This window comes from Bos taurus, chromosome 1, assembly GCF_002263795.3.
Source record: "Bos taurus isolate L1 Dominette 01449 registration number 42190680 breed Hereford chromosome 1, ARS-UCD2.0, whole genome shotgun sequence".
Lineage (NCBI taxonomy): Eukaryota > Metazoa > Chordata > Mammalia > Artiodactyla > Bovidae > Bos > Bos taurus.
Window position 1 is genome coordinate 137,176,088 of NC_037328.1, and position 20,936 is coordinate 137,197,023.

At 39.1% G+C, this 20,936-nt stretch overlaps 1 protein-coding gene across 3 annotated transcripts in view; it reads right to left on the reverse strand.

Annotated features, from left to right (window-relative positions):
• DNAJC13 (DnaJ heat shock protein family (Hsp40) member C13) overlaps positions 1-20,936 on the reverse strand; it is a 163,847-nt gene that overhangs the window by 124,534 nt on the left and 18,377 nt on the right. For 2 of the 3 annotated variants that reach the window (NM_001113745.3, XM_059890073.1), the window contains exon 2: positions 10,671-10,751. In NM_001113745.3, the coding sequence (NP_001107217.2) occupies positions 10,671-10,738 (68 nt within the window). In that variant the 5' untranslated portion in view covers positions 10,739-10,751. Of the gene's footprint in view, positions 1-10,670; positions 10,752-15,680; positions 15,779-20,936 lie in introns of all 3 variants that reach the window. The other variant, XM_005201940.5, reaches the window with a different exon arrangement.

Here is a 20,936-nt window from a genome sequence, read left to right on the forward strand (position 1 = left end):
CCTTTATAGGGCCCATCTTTGCTTTTGAACTGTGGTGTAGAAGACTCTTGAGAGTCCCTTGGACTGCAAGGAGATCCAACCAGTCCATTCTAAAGGAGACCAGTCCTGGGTGTTCATTGGAAGGATTGAAGCTAAAGCTGAAATTCCAATACTTTGGCCACCTCATGCAAAGAGTTGACTCATTGGAAAAGACTCTGATGCTGGGAGGGACTGGGGGCAGGAGGAGAAGGGGACGACAGAGGATGAGACGGCTGGATGGCATCACCGACTCAATGGACATGAGTCTGAGTAAACTCTGGGAGTTGGTGATGGACAGGGAGGCCTGGCGTGCTGTGATTCATGGGGTCGCAAAGAGCTGAACACGACAACTGAACTGAACTGAACTGAACTTGCATGAACTGTTTTCTTGGTATATCTAATTTTCTTGAGGAGATCTCCAGTCTTTCCCATTCTATTGCTTTCCTCTATTTCTTTGCAGTGATCACTGAGGAAGGCTTTCTTATCTCTCCTTGCTATTCTTTGGAACTCTGCATTCAAATGGGTATATCTTTCCTTTTCTCCTTTGCTTTTTACTTCTCTTCTTTTCACAACTATTTGTAAGGCTTCCTCAGACAACCATTTTGCCTGTTTGCCTTTCTTTTTCTTTGGGATGGTCTTGATCACTGCCTCCTGTACAGTGTCACCAACCTCCATCCATAGTTCTTCAGGCACTCTGTCTATCTGATCTAATCCCTTTAATCTATTTCTCACTTCCATTGGGTATAATCATAAGGGATTAGATTTAGCTCATACCTGAATAGTCTGGCCTGACGAATTCCTGGACTGTACAACCCATGGGTTTGCAAAGAATCAGACACAACTGAGCAACTTTCACTTTCACTAACTGAGCTATGCTCAGTTAAGTGACTTTCACTTTCACTAACTTCGTCTATGTCACTGTAGAGTGACACTAGCAAATCTGTACTCGTCACATAACTGATCATTTTAACCAAACCTTTGCAAGCAGTAAAACGTCTCAGAATCTGCAAAAAAGGCAGTAGAACAGCATTTTAGCTGGCTTCTAAGATTGCATTCCAGGGTGTAACAGGGACACAGAAACCCTAAGAAAATTATCTGTTTTGGGCAGAAAGAAGGAAGAAGATATACTAGGTCCCTGGGGCACATTAGCTAATCAATTAAATTTAAAAGGGATCTGATAATCTGGCCACTGCCTGAGGGAGCAGCCCAAGTCCAAGCTCAGGGCTGCCAAGAGGAGCTACCCCAGGTCCAAGGGGTTGCCAGGAGGAGCTACCCCACGTCCAAGGTAAGAAGCAGAGGCTGCGCTTTGCTGGAGCAGCCATGAAGAGATACCCCACATCCAAGGTAAGAGAAACCCAAGTTAAGATGGTAGGCGCTGAGAGAGGGCATCAGAAGGCAGACAGACTAAAACCACAGTCACAGACAACTAGCCAACCTGATCACAAGGACCACAGCTTGTCTGACTCAATAAAACTAAGCCATGCAGTATGAGGACATCCAAGACGGAGGGGTCATGGTGGAGAGGTCTGACAGAATGTGGTCCACTGGAGAAGGGAATGGCAAACCACTTCAGTATTCTTGCCTTGAGAACCCCAAGAACAGTATGAAAAGGCAAAAAGTTAGGACACTGCATGATGAACTCCCCAGGTCGGTAGATGCCCAATATGCTACGGGAGATCAGTGGAGAAGTAACTCCAGAAAGAACGAAGAGAAGAAGCCAAAGAAAAAACAACACCCAGTTGTGGATGTGACGGGTGATAGAAATAAGGTCTGATGCTCTAAACAGCAATATGGCATAGAAACATGGAATGTCAGGTCCATGAATCAAGGCAAATTGGAAGTGGTCAAACAGGAGATGGCAAGAGTGAACGTCAACATTCTAGGAATCAGCGAACTAAGATGGACTAGAATGGGTGAATTTAATTCAAGATGACCATGATATCTACTACTGTGGGCAGGAATCCCTTAGAAGAAATGGAGAAGCCATCATAATCAACAAAAGAGTCTGAAATACAGTACTTGGATGCAATCTCAAAAACGACAGAATGATCTCTGTTCGTTTCCACAGCAAACCATTCAATATTACAGTCATATCCAAGCCTATGCCCCAAGCAGTAACACTGAAGAAACTGAAGTTGAACGGTTCTATGAATACCTACAAGACCTTTTAGAACTAACACCCAAAAAAGATGTCCTTTTCATTATAGGGAACTGGAATGCAAAAGTAGGACGTCAAGAAATACCTGCAGTAACGGGCAAATCTGGCTTTACAGTACAAAATGAAGCAGGGCAAAGGCTAAGAGAACGCACTGGTCATAGCAAACACCCTCTTCCAACAACACAAGAGAAGACTCTATACATGGACATCACCAGACAGTCAACACCAAAATCAGGTAGATTATAGATTATATTATTTGGAGCCAAAGATGGAGAAGCTCTATACAGTCAGGAAAAACAAGACCGGGAGCTGACTGTGGCTCAGGTCATGAACTCCTTATTGCCAAATTCAGACTTAAATTAAAGAAAGTGGGGAAAACCACTAGACCATTCACGTATGACCTAAACCACATCCCTTTTGATTATACAGAGCAAGTGAGAAATAGATTTAAGGGACTAGATCTGATACACAGAGTGCCTGATGAACTATGGACGGAGGTTGATGACACTGTACAGAAGACAGGAATCAAGACCATCCCTGAGAAAAAAGAAATGCAAAAGGCAAAATGGCTGTTTGAGGAGGCCTTAAAAATAGCTGTGAAAAAAAGAGAAACGAAAAGCAAAAGAGAAAAGGAAAGATACACCCATTTGCATGCAGAGTTCCAAAGAACAGCAAGGAGAGATAAGAAAGCCTTCCTCAGTGATCAATGCAAAGAAATAGAGGAAAAACAACAGAATAGGAAAGACTAGAGATCTCTTCAAGAAAATTAGGGGAACAATTCATGCAAAGATGGGCTTGATAAAGGACAGAAATGGTATGGACCTAACAGAAGCAGAAGATATTAAGAAGTGGTGGCAAGACTACACAGAAGAACTGTACAAAAAAGATCTTCATGACCCAGATAATCACAATGGTGTGTCACTCACCTAGATCCAGACATCCTGGAATGTGAAGTCAAGAGGGCCTTAAGAAGCATCTCTACGAAGAAAGCTAGTGGAGGTGATGGAATTCCAGTTGAGCTATTTCAAATCCTTAAAGATGATGCTGTGAAAGTGCTGCACTCAATATGTCAGCAAATTTGGAAAACTCAGCAGTGGCCACAGGACTGGAAAAGGTCAGTATTCATTCCAAACCCAAAGAAAGGCAATGCCAAAGAATGCTCAAACTACCACACAATCACATTTATCTCACACGCTCGTAAAGTAATGCTCAAAATTCTCCAAGCCAGGCTTCAGCAATACATGAACTGTGAACTTCAATATGTTCAAGCTGGTTTTGAAAAAGCAGAGGAACCAGAGATCAAATTGCCAACATCTGCTGGATCATCAAAAAAGCAAAAGAGTTCCAGAAAAACATCTATTTCTGCTTTATTGACTATTCCAAAGCCTTTGACTGTGTGGATCACAATAAACTGTAGAAAATTCTGAAAGAGATGGGAATACCAGACCACCTGACCTGCCTCTTGTGGAACCTATATGCAGGTTAGGAAGCAACATTTAGAACTGGACATGGAACAACAGCCTGGTTCCAAATAGGGAAAGGAGTACGTCAAGGCTGTATATTGTCACCCTGCTTATTTACCTTATATGCAGAGTACATCATGAGAAACACTGGGCTGAGGAAGCACAAGCTGGAAACAAGATTGCTGGGAGAAATATCAATAACCTCAGATATGCAGATGACACCACCCTTATGGCAGAAAGTGAAGAAGAGCTAAAGAGCCTCTTGATGAAAGTGAAAGCGGAGAGTGAAAAAGTTGGCTTAAAGCTCAACATTCAGAAAACGAAGATCATGGCATCTGGTCCCATCACTTCATGGCAAATAGATGGGGAAACAGTGGAAATAGTGACAGACTTTTCTATTTGGGGAGGCTCCAAAATCACTGCAGATGGTGATTGCAGCCATGAAATTAAAGATGCTTGCTCCGTGTAAGAAAAGCTATGACCAATCTAGACAGCATATTAAAAAGCAGAGACATTACTTTGCCAACAAAGTTATATCTAGTCAAAGCTATGGTTTTTCCATAGTCATGTATGGATGTGAGAGTTGGACCATAAAGAAAACCAATGCTTTTGAACTGTGGTTTTGGAGAAGACTCTTGAGGGTCCCTCGGACTGCAAGGAGATCCAGCCAGTCAATCCTCAAGGAAATCAGTCCGGAATATTCATTGGAAGAACTGATGCTGAAGCTGAAACTTCAATACTTTGGCCACCTGATGCAAAGACCTGACTCATTGGAAAAGACCTTGTTTCTAGTGAAGACTGAAGGCAGGAGAAGGGGATGACCGAGGTTGATATGGCTGGATGGCATCACCGACTTGATGGACAGGACTTTGAGTAAGCTCTGGGAGTTGATAATGGACAGGGAAACCTGGTGTGCTGCAGTGCATGGGGCTGCAAAGAGTGGGACATGACTGAGTGCCTGAACTGATCTGAACTGGGTCCCCAGTAATATTAAACAGGAGGTACAAAGACTTGCCCCATGCTCCCAGTCCTCCCCCTCCACATCCTTCCCCTTTACCAAGAACCCCCACCAGAGAGATTTGTTACATCTGTATCTGATCAGTGTACATTGATACATCAGTATCCAACAAAATCCCAGCTGATACTCGAGTTCACTCTTGGGTGTCTCACATTCTATGCTTTGGACAAGGGATCCAAGTGTATCTACCAATACAGTATCATGGAGTAGTTTCACATTCCTAAAAATCTTCTGAACTCTATTTATCCTTTCTTCCCTGCTACAAACCTTGGATGCCACTGATCTTTTTACTTTCTATAAAGTATCCCTTTTCTACAATGCTATATAGTTGGAATTATACAGCACATAGCCTTCACAGATTAGCTTCTTTCACTTAGTATTTAAGTTTTAAGTTAAATTTAAGTTTCTTCCATCTCTTTTCATGACTTGATGGTTCATTTCTTTTTAGCACTGATTAATATTCATTGTCTGCATATATTAATTTACTCATTCACCTACTGAAAGACCTTTTGGTTGCTTTCAAGTTTGGTAATTATGAATAAAGATGCTATAAACATCTGTGTGCAGGCTTCTGTGCAATGTAAGAATGTAAATTCTCAGCTTCCCTGGGTAAATTTAGTGTAACTGCTGGATCATATGGTAAGAGACCTGGAGGAGGGCATGGCAACCCACTCCAGTATTCTTGCTTAGAGAATCCCCCTGACAAAGCCTGATAAACTATGGTACACAGGATTGCAAATAGCTGGATAGGACTCAAGCAATTTAGCACCCACATGCATGGTAAGAGAACGTTGAGTGTTGTAAGAAACCACGAACTATCTTCCCAAGAAGCTGTACCATTTCACATTTCCACCAGCAATAAAGGAGAGTTCCTGTTGCTTCACATCCTCACCAGCATTTGGAGTTGTCAAGTGTTCTGGATTTTGGCCATTTATCTCTACATTCGCATTTTCCCGAATTACTTGTAAACTGCGTATTTTCTTGTTTTCTCTTTTATGGCCATGCCGCATGGCATGTGGGATTGTAGTTCCCAGGCCAGTGGAAGCACAGAACTCTAACCACCAGACCACCAAGAAATTCCCGGCATATTTTCTTTGGTGAGGTCTCTTGTAAGATTTTTGGCTCACTTTTTAATCAAGTTGTTTGTTTTTTCACTTGTTAAGTTTTAAGGGTTCTTTGCACAGTAGAACAGTTATCTTTTGCAGTTATTTTCTCCCAAATTGTCTTCACACTCTCTTGATAGTGTCTTTCAGGAAGCATAAGTTTTCAACTTTAATGTAGTCCACTCATCAATTCATTTTTTCACGACTATTACCTTTGGTGTTGTATCTAAAACATCATCACCAAACCTAAGGTAATCTGGATGTTCTCCCATGTTTTCTAGGAGTTTTATAATTTTGCATTTCACATTTTGGTCTGTGATCTGAAATTTGAGTTAATCTGAGTTAATCTTGTGAAGGATGTAGAATCCAGGCCTAGATTCATTTTTTTGCAAGTGGATATCCAGGTGTCAAGTATTATTTGCTGAAAAGATTCTGTACTTTTCAGTTGGTGGGATGGCAGGGGGAGGAGGGTGGAAGGTATGGAGAGAGTAGCAAGGAAACATTAAAAAAAAAAAAGAAGACTGTGCTTTTAATAGAACATTGTGCATAAAATATAAAATTCCTATAAGGAGATGTGGTCCTATTTGCACTTCTGAAAGATATTCAAATATCAAGATTGCCTGATAAGCACTAAGAGATGTACAAAGAAAACACAAAGACAATTCAGGATGGACTCATATCTCTGGTTTAGAGGCTGGCAGGGGCAAGGGCTAAAATCAACAAAGCAGGGGAAAAAAACCTCAGGATTCCTAGACTTATTAGAGTTGGTGAGGTGTGTTAGTAACAGGCAGCTAAAGAGAAGAGTCTCTCTTCCTTGTCTAACTCTATTCCTACTTATAAGAAAGGAATCAGAAATTCACCAGCTTCCCTTACCCTTAACTCTTATCTCAAATTTCCTGTATCAAGTCATTCCAGGGGGCTATAAATATAGTGGGTACCTGCCAATGACTTATCACAGACATATCCCAATGTAGTGAAGCTAAAATCCTGTTCAGATACTAAAATCCTACTTTTAAATTCAGAGCATTTGCTGCAATTAATGTATGCAAATATTAAAGTGATCCACAGGCAGATTTTCCATGTAATTTCCATTCAGGAAAAAATTAAGTACCTAATTTTCAACATTACTCTGAAGTTTTTCGTAGAGAATCTTCACTTCTGTTTAACTGAAATGTATGAATCTTCCTTTTATCAGAAATGACTTGCCAGGTCAAAAAGGAAACTTTGCTCTTTAATGAAAGAAAGCGTTTTTTATTAATGAAATCTCCTATTTCTCGCTGTTTCTAGAACAAAGATAAAATTTAATTGTGTACAAGTGGGAAAATGACAAGCACAGCAGAAAAGCTACTTTGCCAGCTGAAGGGTCTACAATGATGGTGAACAGACCCAAATCATTAAAAAATAAGTAGTGTCTGCAAAGTGAAACATGAAAACTATTATAAAGGTAACATGAAATAAGTGACATGAATATCCCCAAGGGAAATACCTGGAGAGGTTATCTTTAATTTAGGTATACTAAGAGAAAGAAAAATTAGGTATACTAAGAGAAAGAAAAATATTTGACCATCTTTACTGTCACTACCAATAACATTTTTCTGAAATGTTGGGGTTGAGATGGGATCTCTTAAAACCAAGGCCCTAAAGCCCCCATATCACACACAAAATTTGTTGTATGCAGATATATGTTCTAAAGAGAAGGTTCATATAACAACTCTAAAACAAAAGAAAAATTTCAATGTGGGGACATTTATTATTTCATAAGACCGATGAGAAATACTTTAAACTTAGATTAGAATTGACTACATAAAACTGTTGTTGTTAGTCACTCAGTTGTGTCCAATTCTTTGCAACCCCATGAACTATAGCCCACCAGGATCCTCTGTCCATGGAATTTTCCAGGCAAGAATATTGGAGTAGGTTGCCATTCTGTTTTCCAGGGGATCTTTCCGACCCACGGACTTAACCTGGGTCATCTGCATTGCAGACAGATTCTTTACCAGCTGAGCTACCAGGGAAGGGCTACATAAAATAGGTGATATAGTATAAGATTCAGTGCCACATAATAATATATATAACATAATGAAATAACTATCACTATCTGGGAAATGTAGGACTTTTGAAAGGAAAAGTAAAAGTGTAGTTGCTCAGTCATGTCCAACTCTTTGCAACCCCATGGACTGTAGCCCACTAGGCTCCACTGTCTGTGGAATTTTCCCAGCAAGAATATTGGAGTAAGTTGCCATTTCCTTCTCCAAGAGATCTTGCTGACCCAGGGATCAAACTCACATCTCCTGCATCTCCTGCATTGGCAGGACGATTGGATTGCTTAACACTGAGCTACTTGGGAAGCCCTAGATATCCACATACAAAAGAATAAAGATGGATCCCTACTACCCACTATACACAAAAGTTACCCAAAATCAAAACTATAAAACTCTTAGAAGAAAACAAAGGAATAAATCTTTGAGACCTTGAATTAGGTAATGGATAACAACACAAAAAGCTCAAGTGGCAATAGAAAGAAACAGATAAACTCGATTTCATCAAAATTAAAAACTTCATACTTCAAAGCACACCATCAAGAAAATGAAAAGACAAGCCACCAAACAGGAGAAAATATCTGCAAATCATATCTCTATGAGAGACTTGTGTTCACAATACATACGGAACTCATGTAACTCAACAAATAACCCAGTTAAAAAATGGGTAAATTATTTGAATAGACATTTCATGATATATATACACAAATGGCAAATACGCATGAAAAGATACTCAACAGCTTAGTCATCAGAGAAATGCAAATCAAAACCACAATGAGATACCACTTCATACCCACTAGGATGCCTAAAATAAAAAGACAGACAATAACAAGTGTCGGTTAAGATGTAGAGAAATTGGAATCCTCATACACTGATGGCAGGATTATAAAATGCTGCAGCCACTTGGAAAACAATTTGCCTGTTCCTCAAAAAGTTAAACACAGAGTTATCATATACTTCCATATAACTCCACAGACCATCAATTCCACTCCTAGGTACATACTCAAGAGAACTGGAAATATAGATTCACCAGTAAACGTGTATGTAAACATTTATAGTAGTGCTATTCTATTCATAACAGTAAAAAAAAGTAGGAACAATATAAACGTCCATCAACACAAAATGTGGCATACCCATACAATACATTTAACAATAAAAAAAAATGAAGTAATGACATGTACTTGGATATACATGGATAAACCTTGATAACATGTTAAGTGAAAGAAGACAGTCATGAAAGATTACATATTGGATGAATCCATTTATATGAGATGTCCTAACTAAGAAAATACAGAAACAGAAAATAGATTAGAGGCTGACAGATGCAGGGAATAAGAGAAGGGAGGGAAGGAACTGCTAATATTTTTAAAGGAGTACTCTTGAGAGGTGAGGAAAGTGTTCTAAAAAGAGTTGTGATGGTTCACAACTCTATGAAATATACTAAAAACCACTGAATTGTACACTTTTAAAAGTTTTATGTTATATAAATTTTATCAATAAAGGTGTCGTAAAAACAAAACAAATTTCAAGGTGTGAATTAGAGGGAAGGAATTGTGCTTACAGCACAGAGATAGTTCTGCTCCTAATAATTACAAAGAAGGAAAGGAAAAAAAAAAGGACTGTCTTAAGGCATAGTCACCACTAAGAACATTAAAAAAATTTTTTCCAGATGATCACAATTACAACAAGCTCGCAAAGCAAAAAGTATTATAGTTATTTTGTTCTTTAGAATTCAACATAATGCTATAATTGCATTTAAAAAACAAAAGTTATATTACGATGATTAGAGCAATCTAAAATTTGAGGAAAAGATAAAGATCATTTAAATATACAACACTTTTTAAGGTTTACTGAAAGAATTAAAGAGTCATACTACTCTGGATATGCCAATATTCTAACTTTGCTTAATGAAATTAACTGAAGAAAAAAATTTCAAGACAAGTATTCTACAAGGATAACAATTAAGTAGCTCATAGAGAGCTTCTAAAAGGAAACAAAATTAAACACTCAAATCTTTCAAAATTAGTCAGTTCATTAATGCAAACCAGAAACACTACAGAATTCAGATGTTGCACCATTCTAAGAAGTAACAACACTATTACCTAAAAAATGGAAAGTTAAGAATAAGAACTATGCCACTCTCTCTCCTCATCTTCCGGCTGGGGGGCGGGGATTAAGAACTAAAGTTATGGTTTTGTGCACATGTCACGTTTTTATCTTAGTCTGAGGCCTGATTTGGAATAATGTGGTCACCTATTTGTCAAACTGTGGCATACTCATTTTACTTATTACTACTCAAAATGACAACAAACTAAACTTCTTTGTAATGATCAGAAAGTGCCATTCACTGAATACTGAATGTATTTAAGGTATAATTTTAAAACCTTCACACACTCCATATCAATTCATTTAATCCTTATATCAATCAGACGGCTAGGAATTACTATCCATTTTACAGCAGGAAACAGGAACCATTTACACCTCAGTCTGGCCAGGCAAGCTACTGAGAAATGTCATCAACCCCTCCCAAGGAAAAGATCAAAACCAATTTTTAAATTTCATTACAGGTTAAAGGAAAAAATACAAAATGCACTAATTGGCATATTTTCTTTGACTGTCAAATGGATGTGAAAATGTATTGATAACATGTAGGCTCATCTCTAGGTGATAAAGTTGTGAAGTAACACTCCGCTACTACAAAAACTCATCCTTAAGTGACAGCATTCAAGACTATGGATAATCGGTTTATTTTCCTTTTAATTCTTATCCAAATTCCTTCCGAAAACAGAGAAAACCAGACATATCAAAAGAAAAAGTAGTTTTCAAAATACTCTATAGAAGAACAGAAAAGTAAAACCAACAAATACTTACTTCCCCCTCCATGAATGTTTTGTTGTGTAGAAACATGCTAAATCCTTATTTTCCTTAATAATGTTCATTTTGTGCTGAATCCTGAAAGATAAAAATATGGGTAAATTTTGTAATAGTGCTAACCTTAAGAATTTTTCCTGAATCTCCCACACCATATTTTCATAGACTGCCATATGGTACTGATTTTAAGACAGCCACTTTTTCTACAAGACCATAAGGATGGTCTGTTCACCTCTCTATCAGAGAGCCTTTAGCACACTATATTGTCACAGCTCTTTTCCACTATGCTCAGTTTGAGGACAACAATTGCCCTCGTATCAACATCCCAAGAATAGAGAATCTAGTAAAAAGTGTTAAAGTAAATGAATCTTTAAATCTCACACTGCCAAACAATATTTTAACACATGACTGTCAAGTGTCAAACCAATTCTAAAAGGTTTTTGTCTAGCTGCTAAGTGCTGGCCATCTTGCTGTTACTGTCACTTTAAAGGGAACTTACTATAAATAAGGTTTAACTTGAACAATATTCTCATTATAAAAGTAATTTAGTAAAAGTTAAAATGTTAGTCACTCAGTCATGTCCAGCTCTTTCAGAACCCATGGACTTGCAGCCCACCAGGCTCCTCTGCCCACGGAATTCTCCAGGCAAGAATACTGGAGTGGGTTGCCATTCCCTTCTCCAGGGGATCTTCCCAACCCAGGGAGTGAACCTAGATCTCCTGCATTGCAGGCAGATTCTTGACTGTCTGAGCCACAAGGAAGCCCAAAAGTAATTTAAGTACATAGTAAAAACATTTTTAATGTTCATAAAGTAACTCATCTTTCATCCTAGCATCCAAAGATACTAACTTTCCTTCTTCCAGCTAGGAAAAAAAATGTCTTTTTAAACAAAATTGAGGCTGTCATTTATACCACTTAGCTTGTTTTCACAGAATATTAACCTTTTTCCAAGGAATTAAACATTCTTTGAGAAAAAGATTTTTAAGTCACAAGAACAATGTTACTCAAAGTGTACCTGTAAACATCAAGTGCAGAAATTAAGTGTTCAGAAATGCTTGTTACAGTTTGGTTAGTGAACTCTCTGATTAAACAGGATATAGAACAGTTGAGGATTGCCGACTTGTATGATAAATCACACATGGTATGAGCTTCCTAACAGCCACAGGAAGAGGGACAATGCTATGTGCAATATTTCAAGATTAGTTTGTTGACTGTAACCCTGAAGTGTATAAAATCCAGAATCCATTTAGCTCACGAAAAAATTTCAGTTTATCTAACTTTACACAACTAATTGTACAAACTGGCTACTAATGAAAGACTAATGATAAATTCTGAAAATATTACATCATTTGCTTCATACTGAATATGATCATTTTACTTCTTTTGTTACTTGGGTACTACTTCCTATCCTTAATAATTAGAAATACACTCTAAAAAATATTGTAGAATACATAAAGTGTCAATAATGCAAACTGAATGGTTATAATTATGGCTTACTTAGCTTTCTAAACATCTTTATACATCTAAACTTTTTTAATCAACAAGTATTCTTTTCATAAATAGAATAAAACTATTTTTCATTCAAAAACATTTTTATCACAGCTTTTTGAGACAATTCACACACCTTAAAATTCACCTCTTTAGAAGTATACAATTCAGAGTTTTGGTATGTTCACAGAGTTCTACAACGAATACACTATTTTTATCATTCCAACAAGAAACCCTGCTGGCAGCCACTCCCCAGTCCCCCTCACACCCACTACCTGGCAACCATCTACTTTCTGTCACTATGGACCTATTATGGAATCCCATACAAACAGAATCATAAAATGTGTTGTCTTTGTGACTGGCTTCTTTCACTTAGCATAACAAGCGAAACATTTTCAGTTTATCCATATTGTGGCATGCATCCGTTTCCTATTGTATAGAAACACCACATTTTGTATAACCATTCATCAGCTGATGGACATGTGTGTTGTTTCCATGCATGCATGCTAAGTCGCTGCTAACAGGTACTTCCAAATAAGGTTTTGTCAAACCTTCCGGAAAAACATCAATTCATGCTCTGAGGAATAATAAGAGAACCACAAGGAACAGCAAATTTAGAGAAACCTTTATTGTCACCAGAGAGAAATTTCTCTTAACAGTCAATGACATCTTCCTACTAGTATGTATAGACAGCTAAATATAGGCCTGTCAGCTGGTGTGCTGTTCTGTTTTTTTCTAGATCGTGTATCTGAAATGACACAGGCAGCCAACCAAGAATTATTAAACCAGCAAACATTATTCCTGCCTTCTGAGTCATCTGTAGTAAATGATATTGCTGGAAAGAAACTTAGAGAAGATCTCTGAAAATGTGCCAAACAAGTTAAAAATTATAGGTCTACAGAGGTATATTCCCCTCATATACAGTAATTGAAGATTGGGGAAAAAAAGAAAAAACGGAGGACAGAAAAGGTAAATGGCTGACATTGAAGAGTGGAGTTTGGATTCAGAGTTCACAATTTAAGATGGGAATGACTGACTGAACTCTGGCCTATCTAGGAGAAACTGACAAGAAAGAAAATGCGTTTGAGTGAAGACTGGCTGATATCATCAAGGGACTGTAAAAGGAAAGTGAGAGAAAAATATAAAATTTTAAAATGACAATCACAAAGAACTTAGGACATGATCTAATAAATCTGTAGGGAGTCTGGGGGGAAATAATCTAGTAACAACAAAAACAACAAAGCATACTGAAGAATCAAAAAAATAAACCTAAAGAATGATCTCATCACTGATTTGGGGGAACAAGTAACTCAAACGAATCTTTTAGGAGGGGAATTAAGAAAGCTTATCTACAACTTTTTGGAGACTTATGAATTCAGGGGTGATAAAATCACTAGATGCCCCAAAGTTCCTAGGTTAGGATAGATAAAGGGACAAAGGAAGAGCAGATACAACACATTAATATAAAATTAATATAAAACTGAAGACACATAAATGGTACACAGGTATATGAAAAGATGTTCTATGTCATTATCAGGGAGATGCAACTCAAACTCAAAACTACAAGAAGATACTGCCTCACACCTGTTAGGATGGTTATTATCAAAAAAAAATAAATAAAGTTCTGGCAAGCATGTAAAGAAACTTGATCCTTTGTACATTGTTGATGAGAATGTAAAATGGTGTGTTATGGAAAACAGTACGAAGTTGCTCAAAAAATTAAAAAATAGAATTATTAGGGAATTCCATGGTTGCCTAGTGGTTAGGAAGTGAAGTGAAGTCGCTCAGTCGTGTCCAACCCTTAGCGACCCCATGGACTGCAGCCTACCAGGCTCCTCTGTCCATGGGATTTTCCAGGCAAGAGTACTGGAGTGGGGTGCCATTGCCTTCTCCATAGGGTATATAATGTTTTCACAAAAACTGGTCCAGGTCCTCGGCTAAGAGGAGACTCTGCCTTGGGCCCGCCGGTGCAATAAACTGCACTCCACCATCTGCATTGTCCTTCTGAGTGAGTTTGTTTCCCAGAAGGCAAGCTACAACACTAAGAGATGACACAACCATATTCACTGCAGTATTATTTATAAAACTGTAGATGTCTAAACACCCTAAAGGCCCACCAACAGATGAAGAAAATGGATTAAGAAAATGTGGTATACACAATATTATTCAGTCTTAAAAAAGGATATCCTACAGTCTTCAATAATATCAGTTGAACTTAAAAACATTATGCTAAGTGAAATAAGCCAGTCACAGAAGGACTAATGCCACTTACATGAATTATCTACAACAGTTCAACTCAGAGAAGAAGGTAGAATGGTAGTCGCCAGTGACTGGGCTGGAGGGAAAATGGGGAGTTGCTAATTAATGGGTACAAAGTTTCAGTTATGCAAGATGAGTAAGTTCTAGAGTCTGTTGTATAGCACTGTGCCTAAATAGTGAACAATAATGTATACTTAAAATCTGTTAAGAGGGGAGATCTTATGTTAAGTGTTTTTACCTCCCCAAAATTAAATTTTAAAAATTCAAAAAGTAAACCACTACCTTGGCTTGTCAGAAAAAATACTGTATTCCTGATACAGATTACAATGCTAACAAAAAAATATAACGTAGAGTTAAAGGCTTCTCTGGACATCAGGAGACGTGTCCGAGGCCAAAATCAGCACACCCAACAATTTATGTCTCATGTTTTAGGAAGCAACAAGTGATACTGCTATTCTGCATCCAATCCTGAACAACAGTCCAAAAAAGGCGAAGGCTAGTAAAACGGAAGTATGCTTTACAGGAGAAAACCACTCCTCAATCTGAAAAGCTCACCTTCAGTCATGTTATATTTAGATAAGGATACACTGGAGAGATGAGGAAGGGAAGAAATACTTACCTAAGTAGCTAAGTCAACCCCAGAAATGACAGGTTAATTCAAAGCTCTTATTAGTGCCTACACACCTGAATTAAGATAATGCTTTTCTATTTTAAACCCTGAAATTGGAGAGGGGAGGTGCCCCTGATCAAAAAATGTATGACATGCCTTGAAATTATGCAACAAGTAGGTTTTATTAGGGCTTCCCAGATGGCCTAGTGGTAAAGAACCCACTTGCCAATGCAGGAGACATTAGAGACGTGGGTTCAATCCCTGGGTCAGGAAGATCCCCTGGAGGAGGGCATGGCAACCCACTCCAGTAGTCTTGCCTGTAGAATCCCATGGACAGAGGAGCCTGGCAGACCACAGTCCACGGGGTCGCAAAGAGTCAGACAAGACTGAAACGACTAAGCACCCAGCACAGGTTTTACTAAGTACTTATCATGTGTTAACGATGACACATAGCATTTACAACTTCCTTACTATCTCACTGTCTCCATAACAACTAAGATACAGGTATGATGATCCTCATTTTATTGACAAGAAAACTGAGAATTAGAAAAATGAAATCACTTCTCTAATGTAACAACTATTAAATGGCTGGGCCAAGCTTTTGAACTCAAACTGTTTAACCCCACACTTAAACTAAACTATAATAGTATTACCTTCCCTCAGATTTAGAAAATCAATGGGGAACTCCCTGATGGTCCAGGGTTAGGACTTCCTGCTTGCACTGCAGGGGGCCATCCCACATGCGATGCAGCTAAAAACAAACAAAATTCTCTTTTAAATTTAGAAAATAAATTTATTCTGACCATATAATTACAGACTTATTGACAGCACATTCCTAAATTAATTTTGAACTAATTCCAATTATTATCTTCATTTGGAAATATGATTAAGCACCTGCTGCATGGACGGAGGAGCGTGGTGGGCTGCAGTCCACGGGTCGCTGAGTCAGACACGATTGAGCAACTTCACTTTCACTTTTCACTTTCATGCCTTGGAGAAGGAAATGGCAACCCACTCCAGTGTTCTTGCCTGGAGAATCCCAGGGACGGGGGAGCCTGGTGGGCTGCCATCTCTGGAGTCGCACAAAGTCAGACACGACTGAAGCGACTTAGCAGCAGCAGCAGCAAACAACTTTGAAACTCACAATTTTAAGCAGTGAAACAAATTACCATAATCAACACAAGGCAAAAGAAATACAACAAAGAGGATGTCTCCAGGGTTGAAATAATCTACCATGTAGAGATAAATATTTTAAATATTTCCATCCATAGATAAGCTTGGGCTTCCCAGGTGGCACAGCAGTGATGAATGCCTGCCAAGGCAGGAAATGTGGGATCCATCCTGGGTCAGTAAGATCCCCTGAGCAGGAAATGGCAACCCACTCTAGTATTCTTGCCTGAAAAATTCCACGGACAGAGAAGTCTGGTAGGCTACAGTCCATGGAGTCACAAAAAGTCAAACACAACTGAGCAGGCATCCATTATAGATAAGCTTAATTAAAAAAAAAAAAAAGTGTTCAAAACAAATACATGACTACAGAAATTTGCTACCAAATGGAGAAAAGAGTCTCTTCAATAAGTAGTGATGGGAAAACTGGACAGCTACGTGTAAAAGAATGAAACTCAAATACTTCCTAAACACCACACACAAAGATAAAGTCAAAATGGATTAGAGACTTGTATGTGAGACCAGAAACTATAAAATCCTTAAAGCAAAACATAGGCATTACACTCTTTGACATAAATCACAGCAAGATCCTCTATGATCCAATCTCTAGAGTAATGGAAATAAAACCAAAAATAAACAAGCAGGACCTAATAAAACTTAAAAGCTTTTGCACAGCAAAGGAAACTATAAACAAAGTCAAAAGACAACTCTCAGGATGGGAGAAAATAAAAGCAACTGAAACAACTGACAAAGGATTAATCTGCAAAATATACAAGCAGCTCATGCAGCTCAATACCAGAATAACAAACAATCCAATCAAAAAGTGAGCAAAGAAGTAAGAAAAAATGGGCAGAAGACTTAAACAGTCACTTCTCCAAAGAAGGCATACAGATGGCTAATAAACTCATGAAAAGATGCTCAACATCACTCAGTATTAAGAAAAATGCAAATCAAAACTACAATGAGCTATCACCTCACACCAGTCAGAATGGCCATCATCAAAAAGTCTACAAACAATAAACGCTGGAAAGGGTGTGGAGAAAAGGGAACCCTTTTGCACTGTTGATAGGAATATAAATAGATACAGCCACTATGGTAAACAGTATGAAGACTCCTCAAAAAACAGAGAATAAAACTACCATATGACCCAGCAATCCCACTACTGAGCATGCAAGCATGCTCAGTCACTAACTCATGTCTGACTCTCTGCAACCCCATGGATTGTAACCTGCCAGGCTCCTGTCTGTAGGATTCTGCAGGCAAGAATACTGAGTGAGCTGCCACTTCCTTCTCCCAACTATTGGGCATACACCTGAAAAAACTATAATTGAAAAAGACACATGTACCCCAATATACATTGCAGCACTATTTACAAAAGCTAGAACATGGAAGCAATCTAGAGGTCCATCGACAGATGAATGGGTAAAAGAGTTGTGGTACATACATATAAAGGAGTATTAGCCATAAAAAGGAACACATTTGAGTCAGTTCTAATGAGGTGGATGAACCCACAACCTATTACACAGAGTGAAGTAAGTCAGGAAGAGAAAGACAAATATCCTGTATTAATGCATATATATGGAATCTAGAAAGATAGTACTGATAAACCTATTTGCAGGGCAGCAAGAGACACAGACATAAAGAACAGACCTGCGGACATAGTGGGGGAAGGAGAGGGTGAGACAAATTCAAAGAGTATCATCTTGCCCAGAGAATCCCAGGGACGGAGGAGCCTGGTGGGCTGCCGTCTATGGGGTCGCACAGAGTTGGACACGACTAAAGCGACTTAGCAGCAGCATGGAAACATGTACATTACCATATGTAAAACAAATAACCAGTGGGAATTTGTTGTATGATGCAGGGAGCTCAAATTGATGCTCTGTGACAACCTAGAGGGGTGGAATGGTAAGGGAGGTGGGAGGGAGGTTCAAGAGGGAGGGGACATGTGTATACCTATAGCTGATTCATGTTAAATGTATGGCAGAAACCAACACAATATTGTAAAGCATTATTCTCTTTTAATCAGATCAGATCAGATCAGATGAGTCGCTCAGTCACGTCTGACTCTTTGTGACCCCATGAATCACAGCACACCAGGTCTCCCGGTCCATCGCCAACTCCAGGAGTTCACTCAGACTCATGTCCATCGAGTCAGTGATGCCATCCAGCCATCTCATCCTCTGTCGTCCCCTTCTCCTCCTGCCCCCAATCCCTCCCAGCATCAGAGTCTTTTCCAATGAGTCAGCTCTTCACATGAGGTGGCCAAAGTACTGGAGTTTCAGCTTTAGCATCATTCCTTCCAAAGAAATCCCAGGGCTGATCTCCTTCACAATGGACTGGTTGGATCTCCTTGCAGTCCAAGGGACTCTCAAGAGTCTTCTCCAACACCACAGTTCAAAAGCATCAATTCTTCGTCCCTCAGCCTTCTTCACAGTCCAACTCTCACATCCATACATGACCACAGGAAAAACCATAGCCTTGACTAGACGAACCTTTGTTGGCAAAATAATGTCTCTGCTTTTGAATATGCTATCTAGGTTGGTCATAACTTTCCTTCCAAGGAGTAAGCATCTTTTAATTAAAAAAAAAAAAAGGGAAATATGCTACCAATCAGTGATTTCAGGATCTTTATAAGTTCAACAGAAAAATACTAGTCTAACAATGAATTTTTAAAACAACCAGATTAATGAGATCTGAGTTGGGACCTAATTCCCAACAGTGTACTATTAACCTTTTTAATTTCAAGTAAATCTATTTTATATACTCAAAACCTCAATCATTTGTAATAAAGTCATTTCAACTAATAAAGACAACGAGTGTGGAAACCACATTAACACTTTCAGACCCTGAGAGTATTTCTAAAGGAGCAAGTATTAATATCTAACAAACCGTGCTCCACTAGAGAAAGGAATGGTAAAACACTTCAGTACTCTTGCTTTGAGAACCCCATGAACAGTACGAAAAGGCAAAGACATATGACACTGAAAGATGAACTCCCCAGGTCGGTAGGTGCCCAATATGCTACTGAATATAAGCAGAGAAAATAACTCCAGAAGGAAAGCTGCTAAGTCGCTTCAGTCGTGTCTGACTCTGTGCAGCCCCATAGACGGCAGCCCACCAGGCTCCCCCATCCCTGGGATTCTCCAGGCAAGAACACTGGAGTGGGTTGCCATTTCCTTCTCGAATGCAGGAAAGTGAAAAGTGAAAGTGAAGTCACTCAGTCGTGTCTGACTTTTAGCGACCCCATGGACTACAGCCTACCAGGCTACTCCGTCCATGGGATTTTCCAGGCAAGAGTACTGGAGTGGGGTGCCATTGCCTTCTCTGCTCCAGAAGGAAAGAGGCTAAGCCAAAGCCAGAACAACGCTCAGCTGTGGCTGTGCCTGGTGGTGAAAGTAAAGTCCCATGCTGTAAAGAACAAAACAGCAAGAAACTTGGAATGTCAGGTACATGAATAAAGGTAAATTGTGAAAGTGAAAGTCGCTCAGTCATGTCCAACTCTTTGCAACCCTGTGGACTATACAGTCCATGGAATTCTCCAGGCCAGATACTGGAATGGGTAGCCTTTCCCTTCTCCAGGGGATCTTCCCAACCCAGGGACTGAACCCAGGTCTCCCGCACTGCAGGCGGATTCTTTACCAGCTGAGCCACAAGGGAAGCTGGAAATGGTCAAACAGGAGATGGCAAGAGTGAACCTTGACATTTTAGGTATCAGTGAACTAAAATGTACCAGAATGGGTGAATTTAATTCTCATGACCATTATATCTACTACTGTAGCCAAGAATTCCTCAGAAGAAATGGGAGTAGCCCTCATAGTCAACAAGAGAGTCCAAAATGCAGTACTTGGGTGCAATCCCAAAAACAACAAAATGACCTCTGTTCAAGGATAACCATTCAATATGACCATAATCCAAGTTTATGCCCCAACCACTACTTCTAAAGAAGCTGATGCTGAATGGTTCTATGAAGACCTCCAAGACCTTCTAGAACCAACAAAAGATGTCCTTTCATCATAAGGGACTGGAATGCAAAAGTAGGAAGTCAAGAGATACCTGGAGTAAGAGGCAAGTTTGGCCTTGGAGTACAAAATGAAGCAGACAAAGGGTAACAGTTTTTCCAAGAGAACTCACTGGTCATAGAAAACACCCTTTTTCAAGAATACAACGAAAAGAATAATATCTACCCAAACAGGAAAAGGAGCACGTCAAGGCTGTATATTGTCACCCTGCTTATTTAACTTATATGCACAGTACATCATGAGAAATGCTGAGCTGGAAGAAGCACAAGCTGGAATCAAGATTGCTGGGAGAAATATCAATAATCTCAGATATGCAGATGACACCACCCTTATGGCAGAAAGTGAAGAGGAACTCAAAAGCCTCTTGATGGAAGTGAAAGAGGAGAGTGAAAAAGTTGGCTTATAGCTCAATATTCAGAAAACGAAGATCATGGCATCCGGTCCCATCACTTCAGGGGAAATAGATGGGGAAACAGTGGAAACAGTGGCAGACTTTATTGTTTTGGGCTCCAAAATCACTGCAGATGGTGACTGCAGCCATGAGATTAAAAGACGCTTACTCCTTGGAAGAAAAGTTACGACCAACCTAGATAGCATATTGAAAAGCAGAGACATTACTTTGCCAACAAAGGTCCATCTAGTCAAGGCCATGGTTTTTCCAGTGGTCGTATATGGAAGTGAGAGTTGGACTGCGAAGAAAGCTGAGTACCAAAAAATAGATGC